Source organism: Taudactylus pleione, unplaced genomic scaffold, assembly GCF_031769625.1.
Source record: "Taudactylus pleione unplaced genomic scaffold, aTauple2 ptg000046l, whole genome shotgun sequence".
NCBI classification, from domain to species: Eukaryota; Metazoa; Chordata; class Amphibia; order Anura; family Myobatrachidae; genus Taudactylus; species Taudactylus pleione.
In genome coordinates this window covers 9,417,116-9,440,663 of record NW_028284448.1, presented here as the reverse complement: position 1 = coordinate 9,440,663, position 23,548 = coordinate 9,417,116, and the positions used below count along the sequence as shown (strand labels likewise).

Sequence of the window (23,548 nt, the reverse complement as noted above, 5' to 3'; positions counted from 1 at the left end):
GATATCGGACCCAGGCGCACAGTTAAGGCAGGTCAGACCTCACTCAGGAATTGCTAACTTCTGTGCACGCTATGAGCCCTCAGGAGGTGTCTGGTATCGCAGTGGATGCACGTCCATGCAACGGCGTTGAAACGCACTGGCACGCCTGTGTTCACCCGACCCCCCCCCCCGTCCCATCACCACCCACAAATGGCACTTTCTGTCACTCTGCTCTGGGTCTGCGTTGCCTCTGCAAACACAGTTCCCATAGAAATTGCTAGTTTGCGCACACGCACTGTGATGCATACACATGCGCAGTGCAAATTAATCGACCGATTGCGTGCATATACGCAACTGCGTTCCTTGCTGAATCTGGCCCATTGAGTGCTTAAAAATCTGACAGCCCAGCGTCCACCACTTCCATGAGGGAGTTTGTAAGCCGCGACATTTGGAAAGGGTCATCTGCAGAAAAGTGAACATTTGCTGCACCATGCAAGGTGTCTGACCGGAGCTATGCAGTGGATTAACTGGGAGAGGAAATACTTTATATCCTTGCATCGCTCACAGTGCCTGCAATTTGTGAAGGCTTTGTAAATCTTCTATGACAGTATTGCGGTTTATAAGGGGCACTATTACTGTGGGCATTATGTGTAAGGGGCACGACTACGGTGGGCATTATGTGTAAGGAAGGGGCACTACTACTATCAACATGTGTACAGCCGTGGCCAAAAGTTTTGAGAATGACACAAATATTGGTTTTCACAAAGTTTGTTGCTTCAGTGTTTTTAGACCTTTTTGTCAGATGTTACTATGGTATACTGAAGTAAAATTACAAGCATTTCATAAGTGTCAAAGGCTTTAATTGACAATTACATTAAGTTTATGCAAAAAGTAAATATTTGCAGTGTTGACCCTTCTTTTTCAAGAACTCTGCAATTCGCCCTGGATTGCTGTCAATCTACTTCTGGGCCCCATACTGACTGATGGTCGCCCATTCTTGCCTTATCAATGCTTGGAGTTTGTCAGAATTTGTAGTTTTTTGTTTGTCCACCGGCCTCTTGAGGATTGACCACAAGTTCTTAATGGGATTAAGGTCTGGGGAGTTTCCTTGCCATGGACCCAAAATTTCAATGTTTTGTTCCCCGAGCCACTCAGTTATCACTTTTGCCTTATGGCAAGGTGCTCCATCATGCTGGAAAAGGCATTGTTCATCACCAAACTGTTCTTGGATGGTTGGTAGAAGTTGCTCTTGGAGGATGTTTTGGTACCATTCTTTATTCATGGCTGTGTTTTTAGGCAAAAGTGTGAGTGAACCCACTCCCTTGACTGAGAAGCAACCCCACAAATGAATGGTCTCAGGATGATTTACTGTTGGCACTACTGTGTGTTGTAATGTGAATAAGGGACACTAATATGTGATGGAATATGTTCTTACTTTATAACAGTGGGAGGGAGGATGCAAATTTTAAGTTTGCAGGGGGCGCTAAACAGGATGCGGTCAATATCCCAACCGTGGGGATTCCAACGCTCAAAATGCCGATGCCGCAATCCTGGCACTTGTCAGAATCCCAAAGGTAAGTAACGGGTTTGGGGGGAGGGTTAGGCACTAAGGGGGGATGTTAGGTTTAAGAACTAGGGGGGAGGTTAGGGTCAGGGAGCGGGTGGGGGAGGGTTAGGGTAGGGAAAGGAAGTCTATCCCTGTCGGGATCCTGACCGCCGGCGTCGCGTACTCATCCCCACCAAACACCCTAGCATGGGCCCTACACACCATAGGCAAATGCAGGGGGGGGTTTCCATCTGCCTGGAAACCCCCCTCCCCAGCACATACCATGATCACAGTAGAAATAGTAACAGAATAGAATTTTACTAGTTTACATGTTCTTCTCAGTATCACAAATTAAATAATTACCACCACTTGTGGATCTTTTAACATGTATCAGCCAGTAATAAATAACCTGTGCACCAACAAAGAGCTCTGGAAAACATGCACTGTTAGGGATGCACTGCTATAGAGCCCAATATGTACATATATGTCCAGGGCAGTGCTGGGTTCTTCTGCTGCTCCCCCAGACTCCCGGACTTGCTCCAATGCTCTGGAATGGTGCCCACATCTAAAATAAATACATTCAGCTCAGGCAGGATGGCTTACTGTGATCCTGTATATGCTGGAATTATGACACACAATACACATTGTATGATGCATATTAAAACTGGATAAGTACTAATTCTGCCCTCTTCATTGACTGGCCATACTCGCTCTAAAATCAAGCATTTGGAAACCCCCCCTCTAGAAATCCTGCGTTTGCCACTGCACACAGTCATTAGGTTGCCTTTATTTCAAACCCTATTGACGTGTAAGGAGTATACTGCTGGTGATAAGTAATATACACTACCCGGGCAAATTTGGGTAATATTCCCTGACCAGGTCTTCTTACCAGAAATGAAATTTGGGTCAAATTTCCTCTATCTGGCCGTACTCACATAAAGCTACTGCTATGACAGACTGGCACATACTAACATTACTTATCATTACTGAGGGCTGCCATCCGTACCTACGTATAGGCTATGCAATGTGCTGCTGTACTTCAATACCCCGACCGTATCACGCGCATACACGCGGTCACGTGACACGCACAGCGCCGGCTGCCGCTGCCCATCTCCTACTCCTCCTATCTGATTCTGCCGTGTGATCACATGATGCTGGCAGGTCACATGATCGTGATGTCATCAGCAGGAACCTTGGATGTAGGTACAGGTGAGTGTACGGTTGGAGGACGGGGGCAGTTTGTGCGCTGACATTAAATAGGCAGCACGGCTGGCGGCGATGTGGGGCTGAACACGTTCGGCAGAACTTCCCAGTTTGTTTGGATGATTACTACTTAATTATTGTCATTGTACTACTGTCATTGTAGTTTATCTGATATCACGGTGGATTTTTCTGCACAATTGGGCCCAGTGGCTATGAGCATGTTTATAGTACCCAGTGGCAGTGCCGAAACTTCCGACATGGTGCCCGGAGGCTTGGTGTCCAGATAATGGTGCACTCTAGTTTTGGGGTATGCTGGTCATTGTGGTGTGCAAGTTTGCATGCTCACTGTGAGAGCCTATGTGGAATAGTAATTACACAGTGCTGTGGTGATAGTGTATTAATGGGGTTAATACACTCTCCCACTGCAGGAGCACATCTGTTAGTATGGACAGAGGAGAAAGACGCATTGGGGAGCCGCGCGTGAACGTGCCTCCCAACAATTTGCAATGTATAATGATGCGGTTGTCCCTCATTCCTCCTATGCGCTCCCCTGACGGAATGGATATGTAATGCCGGCTGTCGGGATGCCTTCTGTCAGAATACGGACAGCAGCATTCTGATGGTTGGTATCCCAACAGGTATCACCCTTCTTCCCCCTAACCCTCCCTTTTTGTAGCCTAACCCTCCCCGTTAGTCCCTAAACCTAAGCCTCCCCCAGTGGTGCCTAACCCTCCCCCATAGGGGCGCCTAACCCTAATCTCCCCCTTCAAAACCTAATCCTGCTGCGCTCCCTAAACGCAACCCTCCCCCTGCTGCTAACGCCAAGAGCGCCCCAGGCTTACCTCACTCTGGCTGGCGTTCTGGCGTCCTTCGGTTTTCCGGCATCGGGATTAAGGTAGGCGTCAAAATACTGACGCCTATCTTAAGTCCCTTGTTGGGCTTCCCTTGTCAGTATTGAGACCGCCGGTCTCATAACTATATCCCCCCTGACAGTGAATCATGGTTGATTTGCAGCATAATCCACTGTCACTCGTCTATCCAACAGAATCAGTTCACATGCATGCTCAATGTTCTCTTCAGTCATGGACGGGTGTCCGGCTCTGTCTTCATGGCTGACACTTGTGCGAATTTCTTTCAACTTCTCTATACATTCATACACACTTCGTGACAAAACACTTTCTCCATACTGTGCATAGTGTCTTCTATAAATATCGGCCTCAGACCACAAAAGCAAATCGCTGCACGCTGCTCTGCTCTTCATTCCTGCAAATCACAAGCGGCTCAGCCATTTTTCTTGCACTGCAGTCACAAATGAACTGACGTATCATGTTCAGACCTGCACGGCAGTGACTGGGGAGACAGCGACCTAGTACGAAAAGCGTTGATAAGACACTGCGGCCAACAGAAGTTTTAATAAAACTGGAGTGCGGCACTTAATTACTGCTTTGTCTCCTTTTAACAGGGTATAGCAATCGCACCATCGTTAATGACAACGGCATCTCAAGTCGCAAGCCTTCAGCAATAGTTGCTGATTCTGTGCCTCATTTATCAATGAGTTTTATCATTCACAACGACTGATAAAACTCGTTGCGTATGATAATGGTGCTCCAGCCAATCAGCCTAACCCTAACCTCCCTCCTCCCGCAGCCTAACCACCCTATAGTGCCTAAACCTAACCCTCCCCCCTGCGGCTAACAGCTAACCCAGCCGGCTGTTTAGGATTCCGGCGTTGCTATCTCAACTGATGTTGGGATTCTGGTGTTCTGGCCACTGGTTGGGATTCCGGCGCCAGGATTTCAATCACCGGCCTACCGATCGGAGGTAAATTGACTACATCCCTATGCAACGCCTACCCCTCTCACTGTGCTCAGCCAGGTAGGCAAAGTCCTGGTAAAGGTGGGCATTTTTAGCATAAGTTACTTTTTTGCCATTATTTTCATTTTTGATGAAGATAGGCTTTACAAAAACCTTTTTTTGTTTTTAATAGGAAGCATTCATTATCCCTATATTTACTAAAGTGAAAGTTTTTAGAAATGGAGATGTTGCCCATAGCAACCAATCAATCAGATTCTACTTAGCGTCTAACTAACACCTAGAAGATAATGCTATGGGCAACGTCTCCACTTCTAAAATCTCTCACTTTAGTAAATTTACCCCTTACAATGCTGTTATAACTAATTTCAGACTGAGTTGGGCCTGTCAATGGCACTGATTCAGAGATGTAGGCTATTACGTTCGCAGCTGCATTCATGCTCTCAATTTATGTACGAAAGTGTGCCAATGCCTGCCAACAGACTCCCTGACTGTAATAGTGTGTGACAGACTGAGCGAATGTTGCTACACCCACTTTATATGCATTTGTGCAGATCCTCCTGGGGTTGAGAACACGCCACCATCAACGCAACATCTACTCCGTGAGTGAGTCCTGGGCTGCACAGATTTAATGTTAACTTTCTCTCTAAAAATGGCCTCAGAGACTGGTTCTGAGATTGGGAATGCAGCCGCGATCGCAGACACCCTTGGAACTCCCATAACATGCCCATGGACCGGCCTCCTTTTGTCAACACTTAGGGAGACATTGCAAATGCTATGTAAGACTACAGCTTGCGTGTGCGCAGTGAGACGTTCCTCTGCGTTTCGTGCATGCTCAGTAGCAAAAAATTGCAGCATGATCATCGGCATAGTGTATATCTCTGAATGAGGCCCCATGTCCTTCATTGTAGTATAAATTAGGCCATGTATAGGAATTAAACTTTCCTCCACAGCCATAGGTTTCTCTCAAATATATTTAGTTCAACTTGTATTACATGTTTCCAACTACAGTACATGGATGTACAGATGGAGAATACTAGATAACTGTTTCCTATTTCGTATAAATATATACATTTGTACTTGTTCCTGTTTGGGTTCCCAGTTTGATCTGAAAATGCATTTATTTGGTGCTAATAAATACTAAATAAATAAACTAATGTGGTTGTATTAAATCTTCTATCACAATGTTTTTGCGATTGCCTGCAGATAAACAAACATAAGTGAATGTCTTACATTGCTCATACCAGATATTGAAGTTGGATATTTATTTGCATGTATTTAACTTTGTAGGGTTCCTCTGTGGACAATGGAAGAAGCGGATCCACAGTTGGAGTTAGAAACAGAAGTGCAGATCAATATCCACTCCAGAGTGCATGTGGACACCGTGCTCTCCAGCCTAGAGGAGCAGAGGAGAAAGAACTTCTTATGTGATATCACACTGATAGTAGAGAATGTGCAGTTTCGTGCACACAAGGCCCTACTAGCTGCTAGCAGTGAATATTTCTGCATGATGTTTGCTGATGAGGGAGATGTAGGCCAGTCAATTTATGTCATGGAAGGAATGGTTGCTGAGATCTTTGGAACCCTGCTGCAGTTTATTTACACTGGAAATGTACATGTAAGTGAAAAATGCCTTCAACAAATAATCACAACTGCACAGGTTTTAAAAGTGGATGATTTAGTAAAAGCCTGTGCAGATTTTCAGGAGAGCCAATGCTATGTCAAATCGCTCCTCGATGTATCAGACAATGGCTTAATAGAGGGGACAGACAGTGACTTGCCAAAGCGTAAACGTGGAAGACCAAAGAAACTGTTGTGTGTTCAAGATAACAGAAAGGCGAATGTTAGCCTTGTGTCACCCACTAAGACAGACTCAAACCATGGACATAGCTCAGGACACAGCAATGCTACAACTGTTCCCAATGGAAATACATTAAATGAGCAGGAAGTTGTTGGTGATTATGCCGTAGAGGTGACCTGTGATATAAACCCCAGACCTTTCGAATTGCAAATGTTTCACAAGAGGCACAGCAAGCGCAGACTTCAGAGATCCATTAAGCTGCGAGACTACAGACTTTCTGAGGATAATGAGGAGCATGAACCAAATAAGCATGTTCTAGGCAGGAGGAAACAACCCAGCACTGAAGCACACTGCAAGGATTGTGGCAAAGTGTTCAAATACAAGCACTTTTTAGCAATTCACCGTAGAACTCATACAGGTACGAAAAGAATAGTTACAAGTAAGGGCACTTTTAGACATACAGTTTGTGTTTCCTGTGGAGAACTTCCATTAATGGACTCCACCTGTTCACAGGAAATAACTGTAGTCCCCAGTTATTTCCTGTGGACTACAAAGTCAAGGTGCTAACGTGTTTTATACTGCTGTAGGACCCATTTTACACTGATTGAAAACCTACAAATCATCTGCGTTTACAGTAGGCAGGTGATTATGACTTACTCCTTCACACTGCCTTCTGCCAATGCCATCTCTATCATTAATTAGTAACAGGCATTTACTCCCAGAATAATAACTAGAAATTACTGTGGCCCTATGACAACATTTGTATACAGCTTACAAGATTTCCAAGTGCATTTACTAAAATTACGTCATGCCACCAACTCACTGATTGCATCTTCACCAGTCTAAGACAGGTTAAAGAATTAACCTTTGGTCTGGCAAGCAAGACCGGCGCTAGGCTTTGCTGTCTAGTGCCGCCCCTTCCCTCCTCTGCCCCCCCCCATATAACTTACATTATCCAACTACTGCCGGGAGGGAGGGTGGGCTTTTCCTGCGCACGCCGGCTACAATGGCGCTACGGGCGACAGCCTGCCTTGCCAGTGTCTGGAGGCGCCACTGCTGGCAAGGATCTGGGCTTGATCTGATTTAGCAAGTGCAGTTAATTCTACAGCCTGGTATTTCTGCATGTCTTTGGTATATATACGCGCCGGTGAACTCTGGCAAGTGACCTCATTAACGACTGCCAGATTCTCACTTTGACCCATTATTCGTATGAGGTTACTAGCACTGCCATCTGACGACATTAAAAAATACATGAATGATCTGTAACTAGTTTGGGAGAAAGTTCAAGGTAAACTTGAGCTTTGAAACCGTGACAAACCAGTCGTGTCCATGGGCCCAGATTCTGCATAGCCAGAGAGAACCCCTGGCCTAGTATCTCCCTCTGGACTCGGCTGGCATGAATAGTAATAACGTTCTGACCTCTCCTCCACATTGTTTTCTCTCATTCCTTTCTATGTCTTAAAGAGTTAATAAGACTGTGTAGAAGCCCAAATCAGATTTATACCAAAAACCACTTTACCTTGTTTGTACTTCAGAGCTGAACAAATAGGAGGCTTTATCTTAACTGAAAGAGGAAATTCGCTATATGTTTTAGGATCTTGAATAAGATTCTTTTGGAGGCATCGCGGACTATTGTATAGAGACAGTCCCAGCGTTCCAGTGAACAGTTCTACTGAATGGGGAAAAAAAATTCTCCCCTTTGGGAGATTTTGTTTTTCATGAGATGACATGGAGGAGCTCTTTTATTAACTATAAATATTGAAGATGATCCATATCTGTGTTCAATCTATTCCAGATGTTGGTAAGCCTGGAACTAGAAAAATGTCTTCACAGAGCATTGCATAATCTCATGAAAAATAATGTAATGCAATAAGGTCATCGTAATCAGACAGGTCGCCGAAACAAAATGGCAAAAGTAAGCGGGATGTATAGTACTTTTCAACAACATCAATCAAAATACGAGGTCTAATAACGATTATCCTCCTTGCTCCTTTATTGGCTGAAAAAAGTAATTAAGAATGATCCATAATCTAGTACCTGTTTTTTTTATGGTCTTATTCCATTCCCCCACACAAGCCTGGTGAAGAGGCCTCTTTGAAATTTCTGACCGTAAAAGGTGTAATTTTTGCAGTTAAGTACGCAAGCAGAATTGTTAAAATCCAATTTTTTTCTGTCCATCTTCAATCCTAGGAAATATAGTAATCCTAAAATTAAACCTAAACTTCTATATTAAAGTCGTCTCTACCCTCCTTGGTTCACAGGATAAAATTATCCGTCCGTCATTATATGCAAAATCAGTCATGTACATCATGTGAAGATGCTTCATCTAGTACATGAAAATCGCAAGTAATTGCCAGAAACATAACCATTTTATTTACAAATGCAAGAGATTAACAAAGGATTAAAGAACCTCATAGATACATTAGGAAGATGGTTAAAACAGGTGATCTGATAGCGCTACATGTTTATCACTGTTGAGCATGATGACAAACTTGACTAGGAAAGAAATGGCTTATGTGACATTGAACAGATTTGCAGGGTCCCAACATGGTCCAACATTCATACATTTTCTCAACAGGCTGGAAGTATTACATAAACAAGTCACCATCAGACGCAAATTGCTCCAAGCAGCAGTCTCTACCTGAATCCTTAGTGTATCACCTTGTCAATGCTGTCCTAGGATGATGAGTTGTGTTATGGCACAGGTTCTCAAACTCTGTCTTCAGGACCCAAAACAGTGCATGTTTTTCAGGTCTCCTCACAGAATCACAAGTAAAATAATTAGCTCCACCTGTGGATCTTTTAAAATGTGTCAGTGAGTAATGACTACACCTGTGCACCTGCTGGGTGACCTGTTTGGGGTCCTGAGGACCGAGTTTGAGAACCACTGTGTTAGGGCAATACTTGTAGAGTACTGATGAGTTCCCCTATTATTGTTGTCCCCATGGCTTGAATACAAGAAATAAAGGCTTATCCTTTCAAGGTATTTCTTGAACATTACACCTTACAGAAAGTACAAATATTGAGTACAAAAGACCAGACACAGAAGTAATGCTGCCCTAAGACTACGGTTCAGCTGGTAGAAGACAGATGCAATTGGGGAACAGCACTGGCAGCAGAAAGCTGTGTACACCATTCTGAGTCAGAGCTGGATGGCAGGCATGCAGCATTTAGATATTGCTGGGTCAGGGCTGGCAGCAGATAGTCTAGCGATTAGACAATTTTGGGTCAGGGCTGGCAGCAGACAGTAATGATTAGATAATACTGGGGCAGGGCTGGTGGCAGACAGACTAATAATTCGACAACACTTGGTCAGACTTGCAGTAAACGGACTAATGATTAGACAATTGTGGGCTAGGATTGGCGGCAGACAAAGTTTCATCCAAGGGCCGTACACACTAGACTATTTTTATGAACGATAACGATATCGTTGAACGATATATCGTTCAATGTGTATGGTCTAAACCACCAACGGTGCGCACTCCTGCGGGTTGTTTACGTTGTCTGCTGTCGTCCAAACATGCGGGTCAATCTGACGATATCATCAGGAACTGCCTGTTCTGAGATGTGGCAGGATGACATCACTGAACAATATCGTTAGTAATATCGTTTAGTGTGTATGCACTATGTAGTTTGCCCGGGAGTTCAAGGGCAAACACTGACGATATCGCTCATGGAGCATATCGTCTAGTGTGTATGAGCCTTTAGACAATGTTGGATCAGGGCTGGTGGCAGACAAACTGGTAATCCAAGAACAGGCCAAGGACAGGGACAGGAGAAGTCGGCAGAATCTGAAAGACAAACTGAGGAATGCAGATTGAGCTGCTAGCAAAGTAGGAACTATTACTGGTACAAGTGAAAAAGGTAGGAAATTATTTAAATCCTAACTGACCAATGGAGTGAAGTCTGGAGAACCAGCCTTAACCAAATGATCATCAGCAGCTGAATAGAAACTTAAAGTGTCCCAGTTGCCTAGAATCTGGGTTTGTTGGCCAAAAGACGGCGCTGCAAGGTGGAAGTTAGTGTCGTTGCCGAACAATGGTAAACTGCTTAGTTCTCCACCTCTAACAGTTTGCATAATTCCTCCATGATAGCACTTTTAATCTCTCCTTACCGCCTGATATGCATTTATATTGGGCTAGTTTATGCAAACCATACTGCTGTCGATGAGTGGTAATCTGCAATACACTTGGTTGTTAGCAGTGAGAGGACCTGTAATCTGTTCTACTTCCTGTTCTTAAACAGATGGGAGGGGACAATCTCATAATCAGTGCTGTCATGGAGGATGCATGGAAACTGACGTATTGGTAAGAATAATCTAGACTTTTTATTCTTGCTTGTTTACAAACCATAAACAGCCAGAATGAGACCCTGGGCTCGATTTCAGAAGGCAAGCGATCGCAAGGCATTAGCACGCCCACTATGTCTTGACGAGCGATCGCTCTGTGTATGCAGACGCCCACCTGCCTGTCTTAAGACACCCACTTGCGCACGTCATGTACAGGAAGTGTATGCAACCATTGGTACATCGAGTACCATCGGAAGTGCTTGCAGCGCTTGAGGCTGACCATACCCTGCCACACTGCGAGTACTTCAGTGTGAAATACAACCAAGTGACGTGTACAATGACGCTGCCTCTTAATTACGCATGCCTCTGAAACGGCGTTGAGACGCTCAGGCACGCCTGCATTCGCACCTCCACTTCCCTGTTTCTAGTGGCCAGCCCCTGTCACCACCCACAAACGGCTTCTTCTGTCACTCATTCAGCGGGGCACGCTTCCCGATCGCTTGCACTGGTTCGCGCACGTGCATCGTGATGCGTATGCATGCGCAGAATGCAAACAATCGGCTGACTACGTGCGAACGCTTCCTAACGAGCTGGTCTGAATCAGGCCCTATATCCAATGTACCAGAAAATGCCATTAGAATATCTCCACTACTTGATGGATCTCGTGCTCCGCCTGCATTTGTTGATAGTAAATAGCAGGGAATTGCTGTTGTAATGGAGACAGCCCTATCTCGGTATCCTGCAAAACCACATGGCATACAAAGAGGGGATGGATATGTGATGTCAACAATCACTATGTCGACAACATAATGCATGTGCCAGTATCCCGACATGGTTCTGATGTTAATTAAAGCATATAAACTGTTCAGGCTTGATAACTTTAAACATGCAGCTTTCCAATATAGTGACTGGCAACATCTGACTATGGGCCTGATTCAGACCCGCTCTCAAGCGCTATGCGCTCGAAGCGGGTCGATGGTTGTGCATTGTGCACGCACAAGTCCCGTAGCAAGTGAGAAATTCACTCGCTCCAGGGCTTGCTACAAACGGGGCGGCTGTCGATGTTGATCGACAGCTCGCCCAGTTTTGTAGGCGGTGGGGGGGGTGGCTTTACAGGCGTTCCTTAAGGAACGCCTGCCATTTGTGTTCGGCCCTACTGACATCACCAGTGATGTCAGTAGTGGGCTTCCGGCTCTATTAGAGCCGGGAAGCTCACTGTGGCTTGCGGCAGACGAGACCCTACCACAACGGTCTCATCGCAAGCCTGATGGTCGCAACCATCACCTTGCCGCTCGCAAAAGCTGTGGGTGGTCACCCACAGTTTAGCGAGCGGCCAGGAGGCCGGCTTAAAAAAAAAAAAAGTGGCCGCCCTCAATCTGAACGAGTGCTCGCTTTTTGAGAGCAGCTCTGAATGAGGTCCTGTATCCCGAAAAAATGTTCATCATAGGACATCTAAACCAGCTAGGACTCCATCCTTATTCTTACATAGAATTATCACTTTACATGTTTCTATCCATGAGTCCACTAGTGGCGACAATATGAGTATTATTGTGCCTTATTCTGTCGATTTGTATTTGTCCTATTCAGCAACCATTTTAGAAGAAAATTCTATCACTTTATAATAATTTGATATGTTGTTTAGTACATTTTAATTTGTATGATAGCTATTGGTATATTTATTATACATTTTTTAGTGTTATTATCAGCACAGTCACTTGTTCTTCTATCCACGTTTCTGTCCTAGATTAATTTGTCTATTTTTTTTTATTATTTTTTTTTAACATTTACCAAAAATGTAAAATATTAAACTCTTCACCTGAGGAAAAAAAAATAGGAATTGGGGGTATTTTATACTTCTCAGAAGCTAAAAGCCTTTCATTTACTACATTGCTAATAAATGTGGTCCTGTGTTTTCTATGTACGTGACTGATTGCTGTCGGTATGTCTTATGATCTTCCAGGAGAGCGCCCCTTCAGATGTGCAGAATGTGGAAAAGGTTTCTCCCAAAAGCACTCTCTGCAGGTCCATGAGCGAATACACACAGGAGAGAGGCCCTATAGCTGTACTGTATGCAACAAATCTCTTGCAACCAAGCATTCTTTAATGGAGCACATGAGTTTGCATGCAGGTAAATAGTTTGTGGTAACAAATGTTGAACCTTTAACAACTGGCTGTATTCCCAGATTATTTGGAACTAACAGGTAAGCTTCCTCCGGGTGCTTTGGTTTCCTCCTGCACTCTAACAGGGATGTAGTCACCATCCCCACGCAGACAATGCCGACGGACAGAATCCCGACGCCGTAATCCCGACAGCAGTCAGAGTCCTGCCTCCAGAATCCTGACGGTGAGTACTAGGGGGAGGGTTAGGGTTAGACTGAGGGGGAGAGACGGTTAGGCTACGGGAGGTAAGGGTTAGGCTAAGGGAAAGGTGGAGTTAGGGGTAGCTTTAGGGGAATGGTTAGAATACACCTGCATGTGTCGGGATTTCCACCGTCAGGATTACGCTGCTGAGATTCTGACCGCTGGCATTATAAGCGCCGGGATCGCGTACCCAATTCCTCTAAAAAGTTACTTGTATGTTAGTTTGCTTCTGACAAAAAGAGTACCATAGAGCATAAATGGGACATGGATGTGATGATTACATATTCCGGACTGTACCAGTAATGGTCACTGTTGCTATCCATGATTTTAAGATTAAAACTGATAATAAAACCCACAGATATATGTATAATGGAATGTATAAGCAGGAATAAATTGTATTTTATAATGGCCATATCTGGTGTTAAATCAATATTATTGTGTATATTATCTCAAGGGAGCATACCAGTCAAGACTGCCTGCAAGTATCAATGCGTTCAGACGTGATGTAGTAAGGAAGCCGTCGGTCAAAATGCCGACCGCCAACTTCCTGACACTGAAAGCCGGCATGGGACTAAAAATAGGCTTCTAAATATTGACACCTATCATTATCCCCATGCCCAGCATACTGAATGTAGGTAAGCCGGGCGTCGGGAGCTCATAGCCGCCGGGGGGGGTTTGGTTTAGGGACTCCCGGGGAGACTTGGGGTTAGGCTAGGGGATGGGGGGGTTAGGCACTAGGGGGGAGGTTAGGCTTAGGCACCACTAAGGGAGGGCTAGGGGGCGGAGAAGGGTATGGATAGCCTACTTACCTCCCCTGTCGGGATCTTCATCTTCCAGCGTCTGGATTTCAAGCGCCAGGCTTCCGTCCGGCGGTATTACATACCAATTCCGTTCAGACAGTTTTGTAACAGACGCTACCCGCCTACACTCACTGGAGGATGTCTTCACTCCAAGTGCAGGGGCCATCATCACGCCGGGTCATCTCCCTGTAATGCCGCAGCATGAAATATCCAGTAAAGGCGCCAGAGAGGTCTCTTGCAATGCTGGCTGGCCGGACTCCACCTTTGGTTTTTATTGCCTGCAGCAGGGCCAGGGCCATCAATCATTTAATGAGGAGACAGGGATTGGCCAGGGAGAAGCGCGTCCCTGGGGACCCACCCATTCTAAAAAAGTGAGTACCCGATACCGGGTAAAATACGCGCTCTAGCGCGTATTTGCGATCACTGGGCATAAAAATGCCGCACACTGTATATGATGTTTGGAATACCTGCCATGACCAGGTCATGATAAATGCTTTATCATTTACATTGGAAATCACTTTTTTATTTCTACTCCTATTCTAGCTAGATTTCTATGGCTTTTTTGGGATCAGTAGAGGTTTCTTAAGATTGTGGAAGCTTTTACATACAAATCTTCAAACGGGCTCTTAAACCTCACTACGTCATCAAAGCCTTCCAACTCTCATCCTAACCTGCTGCTCCATGCTTCTTCCTCACGGTCTATCCCATCTGTGTCACCCCTGTCTGCCCCTCCCCTTTAGAATGTAAGCTCTCATGAGCAGGGCCCTCTTCCCTCATGTGCTTCTCCTTCCCTCACTCATACGATCAGCTACTCCAAACTCCCCACAAGGGCACCTAACACTTGGTAGTTAACGCCCTACTGCTTATTCTTAGTGTTATGATCGCTATTGAAGCAATGTACTTGTCCTGCATTGATATTGTACTGTAAGTCACTGTTTTTGTGTTTGCTCATTTGTTTATGTACTTCATGAGGCGTTGCGGAACCCTTGTGGAACCATATAAATAAAGGATGATAATAATAATATTCAAAGTATTCCCTACAAGATCATCTCTGCATTTCTTTTGTACTGCGTGGTAATGCCCATCGTCTAATTGGCTGCATGTTATTCACTCCCCACCCATCCCAAAACTTCAACCATGGTTTATGTTATAAATGAACGAATAGTTTAATACTAAATATATTATATATTAACATTTTAGTACAAACTTTTTACTAGTATTTAATACGTCTTTCAGTGTGTGTTGTAGATATGTAGTGCTTGTAAAAGTATATAATTATTTATTTATTTTTGTAATCAGGCAAAAAAGCATTTACTTGTGACCAGTGTGGAAAATTTTTCAGTCAAAAAAGACAACTGAAGAGTCATTATCGTGTACATACAGGTAACTCTGCTTACAGCCTGCATTGAAGATGTCATGTGTTTAAAAAATGCAGTTTATTCGTACACTAATTGAATGAGTTACTGATCATTTAAAAACGCTGGCATATATACCTGTGTTTTCCAACCTCGGTCCTCAAGGCACACTAAGGGGTAAATTTACTAAGGTGAGTGTTTTTAGAAGTGCAGATGTTGCCCATAGCAACCAGTCAGATATTAGCTATTATCTTCTAGAAGGTGTTAGTTAAATGTTAAGTAGAATCTGATTGGTTGCTATGGGCAACATCTCCATTTCTAAAAACTCTCACCTTAGTAAATTTACCCCTAAGAGTCCATGTTTTAGTGATATCCATGCTTGAGCACAGATGGTTAAATCAAAATATCTGAGGTACTAATTAAGACAAGTTTGGCTGTCCTTAAAACCTGGACTGTTAGTGTGCCTTGAGGACCAGGTTTGGGAACCCGTGATATAAACCGTCTGAAGAATTGGGCAGTGCTCCCGTGAAACACGTAACAAGTTTATTCAAGTTCTCTGTATGATGTATCTCAGTGATTCCCAACCACGGTCCTCAAGGCACACTAACAGTCCTGGTTTTAGTGATATCCATGATTGTGCACAGATGGTTAAATCAATATAACTGAGGTACTAATTAAGTCACTTGTGCTCAAGTATGGCTATCCCTAAAACCTGGACTATTAGTGTGCCTTGAGGACCGTGGTTGGGAACCCCTGATGTATCTGATGATTCAATTTCATCCGTAATAAACATAATACCATTAGCCTGTTAGACTATTAAATAAACTACTGGTTTTAAAGAACTGCTACTGATTCTGTATTTGGTGGAAGCTGTGCCAGAAAGGATTTTGCTTTTATCTGGATTTTAAGAAGTTCTGGACTCTTCCTGTTTACACTTTCACAGCAGCAAAACTCACTAACTGACTGGATCTAGTTCTCTAAGTGGACAGGACATGGATCTGCGTTTTCCACCTAATATATGGTTTATGCCTATTGTTAGAAGTTATGTGCAGCAGCAGTTTTTTCAGAAATGTTTTGAGTGCATTACATTATGAATCATAGGCATAGAGGCTGCACCTTCTGCCTGTAACGTTGCATCATAAATTGGCATGTATGTATAGAAATTTAGGTGATGAGTACCGAGAATCTCTCACCCTTACCTCCATTCAGTATATCCACAAGTCGACAGCCCTATAGAGAGAAGACAACAGGAGACTTCTACATTTAATGTATCTCATTACTGAAAACATAGTTCATATTTCATGCCCATAATATTGGCGAAAGACTTAGGGCAAATGTACTAAGCAGAGGGTTCTAAACCCCGGCGGTTTGACGGCGGGTTCTATTCTGTTCTAAACCCCGGGGGTTTGACGGCGGGTTCTATTCTGTTCTAAACCCCGGCGGTTTGAGGCGGGTTCTATTCTGTTCTAAACCCCGGAGGTTTGGTGGCAGTTTTGCAGCGGTTTCTAAATTACAGCCCTGTTCTATTTTATTCTAAATTGTGTTTTGACAGCGGTTTCTAAATGACAGCCCTGTTCTATTCTATTCTAAAATGTGTTTTGACTGCGGTTTGGCTATCTGCAGATTTACTAAGGCCAAAACTGCTGCAAAACACATTTTAGAATAGAATAGAACAGGGCTGTCATTTAGAAACTGCTGCAAAACTGCCACCAAACCCCCGTTGTTTAGAACAGAATAGAACCCGCCGTCAAACCGCCAGGGTTTAGAACCCGCCGCTTAGTACATTTTGCCCTTAGTTTTAATGCCAAAAATTGTAAATGTCAGTGCTTTTCAGGTTTTCTATTAATTACTCGTATCCTTTATTTATCAATGTAAGGTGGTAGTTTACCGGAGTGCAATGTCTGCCAACGAAAGTTCATGGATGCTGCACAGTTGAAGAAACACCTAAGATCTCATACAGGTACACTTATTTTCCTATATAACTAAAAGTTACTTAGCTTAGGTCAAGCTCAGAATTTGAGCTGTGTTTCGCCCTCACCTGTAAAACTTCTCCGCTGCCCACTATTGCTGGCAGCTGTATAGTAGAGCAGCAGTACATCGGGTAGGGAATGAGAGAAGACTGCTGCTGCTCACCAGATCATTTGTTAATAATAATTGATCCATGAAATTATGTTGTGCGTTCTCACGGTCACTACTATATTTTCTACTACCTGTAATAGTCTGTATTTATTTATTTATTCATTCATTTAGGTGAAAGACCATTTACATGTGAGATCTGTGGAAAATCATTTACTGCTAAAAGTTCACTACAGACACACATCAGAATACACAGGTATGTTATGTTTATGTATTGTCTAATATCTACTTAGGTGGTATACACTATCACACAGGTTCTCAAACTCGGTCCTCAGGACCCCAAACAGTGCATGTTTTCCAGGTCTCTTCACAGAATCACACATGAAATAATTAGATACCACCTTTTAAAATGTGTCAGTGAGTAATGAATACACCTGTGCACCTGCTGGGTGACCTGGAAAACATGACATGTGGGGTCCTGAGGACCGAGTTTGAGAACCACTGACCTATCATGTTTAAGTGTGCAGAAATAAAGTCTAATACAGAGGCCAACCTAGCCAGCCTCATGCCTCAGCAATAATTATTCCCCTGTTTTTCTAGCAAGGCAATACATAGGAGCTATAACACACACAAATATGTATATTGTCTCACACCTTCTGCAAACTGCAGTACTTTATTTGCATCATTTAGCCTCTGGGGATTCTGAGCTTATTTACTCTGTTATCCTGTACAAAATAAGCAATGAAAGCACACAGTTCCAGCCAGACTAAGACTGATGACACTCCCAGCACTGCCTGCAGTGATCATTAATATATGTAAGTGTAGAAACTAGCCATATAAAACAATACTCACCAAAAAAAAAGGTGTTGCTAATTATTGTTTCTGTTCTTTATAAAGTGGCAGCTTGTTCTATAATGATGGTTAGCAAGGAACAGAGCAAACCTGGATAACAATACGAGAACATACAGTATATCGAGAAAAAGGGCCTGATTCAGAGGTGAACGCAATGCCCGTCACTCTGCTTCCTGATCCGCAATACGACCGCCATCACAAGACCATCATGACATATGCGCAGTGCGACTAGCGCATGTGCAGAGTGGGAATATTGGCCGACAATACATCAACCTCTGAATCAGGCCCATAATTTGATAGGGCTTCATCACAAAACAGGAGCATTAAGACCAGACACAACTACTGTATATTACATGTTACAAAGACTGAGACAATAAAGCCAACCTGATGGAAAGAGCTTTTTTGATTAACTGTATAAATTTGAGTTCATGATTCCCTGATAATACAGTACATATGTTACATTTACATGATAGAAATGTTCATGTGACTACCCAGCAATTAAGGAAACAGCTGGAATATCAGGGCTGATTATGCACATATATTGAGATACAGGGTCCATTAATAGATCATTAACTAGATGTCTAGATATACTATCTCTGTTTATAATGCTGTGATCTGCCACCGAGCAGCCTATGTGGTGTTATTCACCTCCAATTAGAGCGCCACCGGTATAACAATTTAATTTGAACATACAGATATGTATTTATTTTTCATAATGTATCTGGTTAGCCCTGCTTCATATTTCATGACAACGTCCCAATGTCATAATAAAGTAAGCATGAAGAACTTCTAATGACGTACAGAAGAGTGTGAGCTGAGTAATCTGCCATGTAGTTGTGGATATACACATTCCAATATGCCCGGGCACTGCCATTACAGCAGCTGGAGTGCCACAGGTTGTCTAACCGTTATGTTATTTATGGGTTGTTTTATTCTCTGACACATCTTTCTAATGCACAGTATGTGAGGCCTTGTTATATTTCAGTTTTTCTACGTTTCTTATAGTGTATATACTGTTTCAGATAAAACACCAGACATCATGAAAACTGCTTTTCTTTTCAGGGGGGAAAAGCCTTATTCCTGCAACATTTGTGGGAAAACTTTTTCAGACTCCAGTGCCAAGAGGAGACATTGCATTCTACATACAGGAAAGAAGCCGTTCTCTTGTACAGACTGCAAAGTGCAGTTCTCCCGCATGGACAATCTGAAGGCTCACATGAAGATCCATAGTAAAGAAAAGCAGTCACAGGACATTGAAGCCAGCGTTGGAGCAACAGACGAAGCAAGGAACGTACTCCAGCTGCAGCAGTATCAGCTAGCGACACCTAATGGACAGGAAATACAGTTACTGGTCACAGATGGTGTCCATAATCTGAACTTCATGTCAGGACACGGGCAAGGCATTAGTATTGTCACTACTGATGTGCCTCAAAGCATAACAGACCAAGCTGCAAACCTTGCCCTGATCACTCATCAGCCTCCAGCCTTGCATGGTTTGTCTGTCACATCCCACCAACAACAAGTACAATCCATTCACAACATTGACTTGATGGAAAGCAGGGTGCAAACTGTGCTGCCAGAGCAGATGCATGTTATCACTCTCTCAAAGGAAGCACTTGATCAGCTGCAGGGACGGACCCATGTGCATACTCACCAATCTCATGGCATCTTAAACCAAAATGTCCGTGTCCCTGACCATACTCCTCAAGCTTTAACTGTACACCCTGTAGCCCAGCCTGTGCCTGGACATCCAATCCAAGCACAGGCATTCCAGATACAAGCCGGCACCGTCTCCTTTATAAACCAAACATTGGAAGCAACTAACTCAACGTCCGTGTAATTTATAGTACTTCTCTATAGATATCTAACACTGGATTACAAACTATTTTTTGTATCAGGGACATGCATAATACTCAATGCAGAAGCCTTTTGTGTTACCAAATGTTTGTATTTCTGCACAGGTTTCCAACAAGAGAGGGCTATATTTTTACTGCAAATGTGTATTCTGCATTCATCTGTAGCTTTAAACAAATAGTATTTGTATTATTTATATATTAAATATATCCTGCAATCGGTTTGCCTTTCATGTAAACAAGTGGATGGCTGACAGCAATATTGTATAATATAAAGTTTTGTTTTCTTTAATCTTATAACAACAGCAAATGATACAAAATTTAAAATGAATACACAAAGCTTCTTGAAAGTATAGCAGTTAGGCACTCTGTAATATAAATTATTTGGTTTGCAATTTATTTTTATTTTTGAATGAGCCAAATGTATGTACAAAGTTTTGGAAAAAATATACTGTTTTTATTCTGAAGTGAAACTTGGATTTTATAAGACATATAGCTCAAATGGAAATTTAACACAAAACAATATATGTTTGAAATGTCACCTTCATAGCTCCTTGGCCTATATAAAAGCACTTGGCCTGGTCCTGGAACTCCTTGGTAACTATTAAATATCCTTCTATTTTACATTACATACATAAATTGGTTATTAAATGAAAAGTGTTACAGTGTGTTTTAGTGACACCCCCACATTTAATTCTCTTAAAGTGAATATTGGATTCAATAAAATATATTATAGGCAAAGGATAGCCCTTTTTTTTGTACATAGTGATATCCACCATCAAGAATTTCTACATTGGAACATAGCCATAATAATTATTTATTACAAGGACTAGGGTACTCCAAATATTTCTATACAAAGTGATTTTTTTACTGTAAATGATTTGCACTGTATGTGCCTCCATGTTCACCCCCTGTATCCCTGCAGCCTGCGCAGCCAGTGTATGCATAGTACACTGAGCATGTGCAGACTGCCTATCACTGCTGCAATGATTGGCTGCAGGCACAGTTCAGTAAGCAATACCGTCAGGGTGGCCGCGGTGCTGTCACTGCTGATCCAATCAGTGGGCCTGGGGGACAAGTCCACAGTGTCTCCCCTTATTAATCTGGCGCGGTACTGGTGAGAGAGGGGTCCGACCTAGTGGGAAATGTTCTTCCTGTGGCCCAATCCGCCCCTCCTTGTAGTATACTTAATTTGCGCAGAATAGTATTATATAATATTATAGTATATTAACCTTCTCCATTATGCAGCTGTCAGCAAACCTACCCTTCCTAACTACACGTAGGGTCTTATTCAAATTAGTAGTAAGAGCAAAAAAGGACAAATGTGCTCCTTAGTAAAACCATATGGCACTGCAGGTGGGGAAGATGTAAAATGTGCAGGGAGATTTGTAATTGGGAAGGGCATTTCTTAGCTCAATTCAAAGCTGCCCATTATTTGTTTGCTAAATGCAAAAGCAATCAATATTTCCCCTGTATGCAAACAAATAAATGCATTTGCAGCCCTTACATTGCAACATGGTTTATTACAGAAGCAAATCGCTCCTTTTTTTTTTTGTCCTTTTAATTTTGAACAACGGCCACAGTGACAGCCACAATATAGTAAGCAGATGGGCGAGATATTAGTATCATTGACATATTCCATGTAATTTAGATATACTGTAACTGTGAATGGAATGTTAAATCAAGGTTACACTACATTTTGCAATACTAATATTAGGGGCTACCCAGCAATAGATTAAGGTTTATGGGGACCCCAGGGCAACTAACTTGTGGAGGCTCTACCAATAAAATTGTCAATATGATATGCTGGTGATGTTATTGAAAAGTATAAGGTGTATATACTCCCAGAACCGTAAATGTGCTATACACACTGTGGTGCCCCCAGTTCACATTATGCTAAACAGAAACCCCTGTTACCATATGCCACAGTGCTCCCCACACTGATGATGTAGCTGTGTGTGGGGGGCGCCTGAGCGACTGCCCTGGTTGTCCTGTTGTTACTCTGGTACTAGGGATACACGAGACAGTCTCCCTTGTTACAATTTAGGAAATAAAGTGTAAAATAAAATATCTACATTTTGCTTAATATTTCTATCATTGTCATACTTTACACAAAGTACCTACTGTATACAGGAACTAATTGTGTAAAATGAAGCATGTGAAAAATCACAACTTGTTAATGTGTGCCAGGGGCCTATTTATCAAATAACATATGCAGCATATCCCCCGAAAACAGCAGTTTTCAGGGGATACTCACAAATATTAAGTGTCATGAACAGAAGCATGAATGAGGGACCACAGCAGATATCTCTATTTGTTGCGGTCCCTCTATTTCCGATAGCATCCGCCGCCCCCATAATTTTCTATTGGGGATGTGAAGCTGTCAGATTTACCAAGCTCCGTAATGCGAAGCACTCCTGGAGTTTGGCCCCGACAGTTAAAGACAACTCAAGATGGCGTTAGTCGCTGTAGCTATACTTCGCAAAATTTACCTGGAGAAGGTTACTCCGGGACCCTCCCTGTGAAAGGCAGCCGTACATGCAGGGTCAGCAGACAGCGCATGCGCAGTAGCAGTCCTGATATAGAAGTGAGATAACCGCTAATGTGATCACTACTAATGCTGGGCATACACTGGCAGATAAAATGCCTGTCAGACATTCTATCTGGCAGCCTGTCACCCTGCAGATATTGCGGCCATACACTGTGATGTCTCACAGTGTATTGGCCTCAATATCTGCGCTCCACCCCCAGGGAGGAGGCATTTTCCCCGTTCCTCCCCTGTGAAGGAACAGTGGAAATGTCTGTCGCTCGGCCGCGGCTGGGCATACACTGCCCGATGCGGCCGACATTTCACTTACAGAATATCGCATCAGACGGTGTCGAAGCTGGATAATTGGCTGAGACAAGATCAGTTTAAAATTCGATCGCAGCGACGCCATCTTGCGACTGTCCGCAAGACGCCATCTTGGAAATGAGATCGCAAGACGCCATTTTGCGAATGGCCGCCTAAGCGCAATTTTAGATCATTTTAGATGTTAGACAATGATGTGCTGCTAATGGAAGCGCCGTTTGGATCGGCCCGTCGTATTATGCATACTAAGTACGGTACTTATGCAATAAGGTATTGTGATGTATGGTTTATAATGACGATGAAGAGTGTTAGACTGTTTCCCAGAATTGGTAGTTTTGATAAAGATGTATTAGATAATGTCCAGGATCACATCAGTCTGATGCGCTCCCGAGAGAAAAAGGTCAAATATTATGAATGTTTAAAGTTGTAACATCACAGCCAGTAGACACACCTGCACTATACACACACTTGCACCTGAACAGTTATACTTCCTCACCAATCCCACACCACAGCAAACACATCCTTACCCCACATATCATACACAACCACAGGTCCCATGCTACCCACAAATTTCATACCTCCCACCATACCCTTATCCTCCATATTCCTACCCATACCCACCATCTTTCCTTCTTGCTCAACTCCCACAACAATCCTTTCATCCACCCCGTTCAAAAAAGATGTTTTAACTGTCACCAAGTGGGACACATAAGTAAGTACTGCAAAGTGAAGAACACCACACATGAACACGGGTTTCCCATGGGTTCATAG

The 23,548-nt window shown here is 43.2% G+C and overlaps 1 protein-coding gene across 5 annotated transcripts; it reads left to right on the top strand.

Moving 5' to 3' along the window:
- The first annotated feature begins 2,676 nt into the window (after window positions 1–2,676).
- Window positions 2,677–21,924, top strand: ZBTB24 (zinc finger and BTB domain containing 24). Of its 5 annotated transcripts, none has more exons than XM_088460475.1 (7): window positions 2,677–2,734; window positions 5,831–6,759; window positions 12,590–12,757; window positions 15,090–15,173; window positions 17,022–17,105; window positions 17,396–17,477; window positions 19,136–21,924. In XM_088460475.1, exons 2-7 carry the CDS (start codon window positions 5,847–5,849, stop codon window positions 19,911–19,913), a joined length of 2,109 nt encoding a protein of 702 aa, XP_088316601.1. In that variant the 5' UTR covers window positions 2,677–2,734; window positions 5,831–5,846; the 3' UTR covers window positions 19,914–21,924. The 5 variants fall into 5 exon arrangements, with proteins under 5 accessions (XP_088316601.1, XP_088316600.1, XP_088316602.1 ...); XM_088460474.1 differs by having other exon boundaries at window positions 2,704–2,724; XM_088460476.1 differs by lacking the exon at window positions 2,677–2,734 and adding an exon at window positions 2,760–2,837.
- The last annotated feature ends 1,624 nt before the right edge of the window (window positions 21,925–23,548 follow it).

Coding starts and splice junctions, on each gene's coding strand:
- ZBTB24 (XM_088460472.1), top strand. CDS start 4,473: ATGTTGGGATTCTGGTGTTCTGGCCACTGGTTGGGATTCCGGCGCCAG. Junction 6,760..12,589: donor TCACCGTAGAACTCATACAG/GTACGAAAAGAA, acceptor ATGATCTTCCAG/GAGAGCGCCCCTTCAGATGT. Junction 15,174..17,021: donor TCATTATCGTGTACATACAG/GTAACTCTGCTT, acceptor TATCAATGTAAG/GTGGTAGTTTACCGGAGTGC.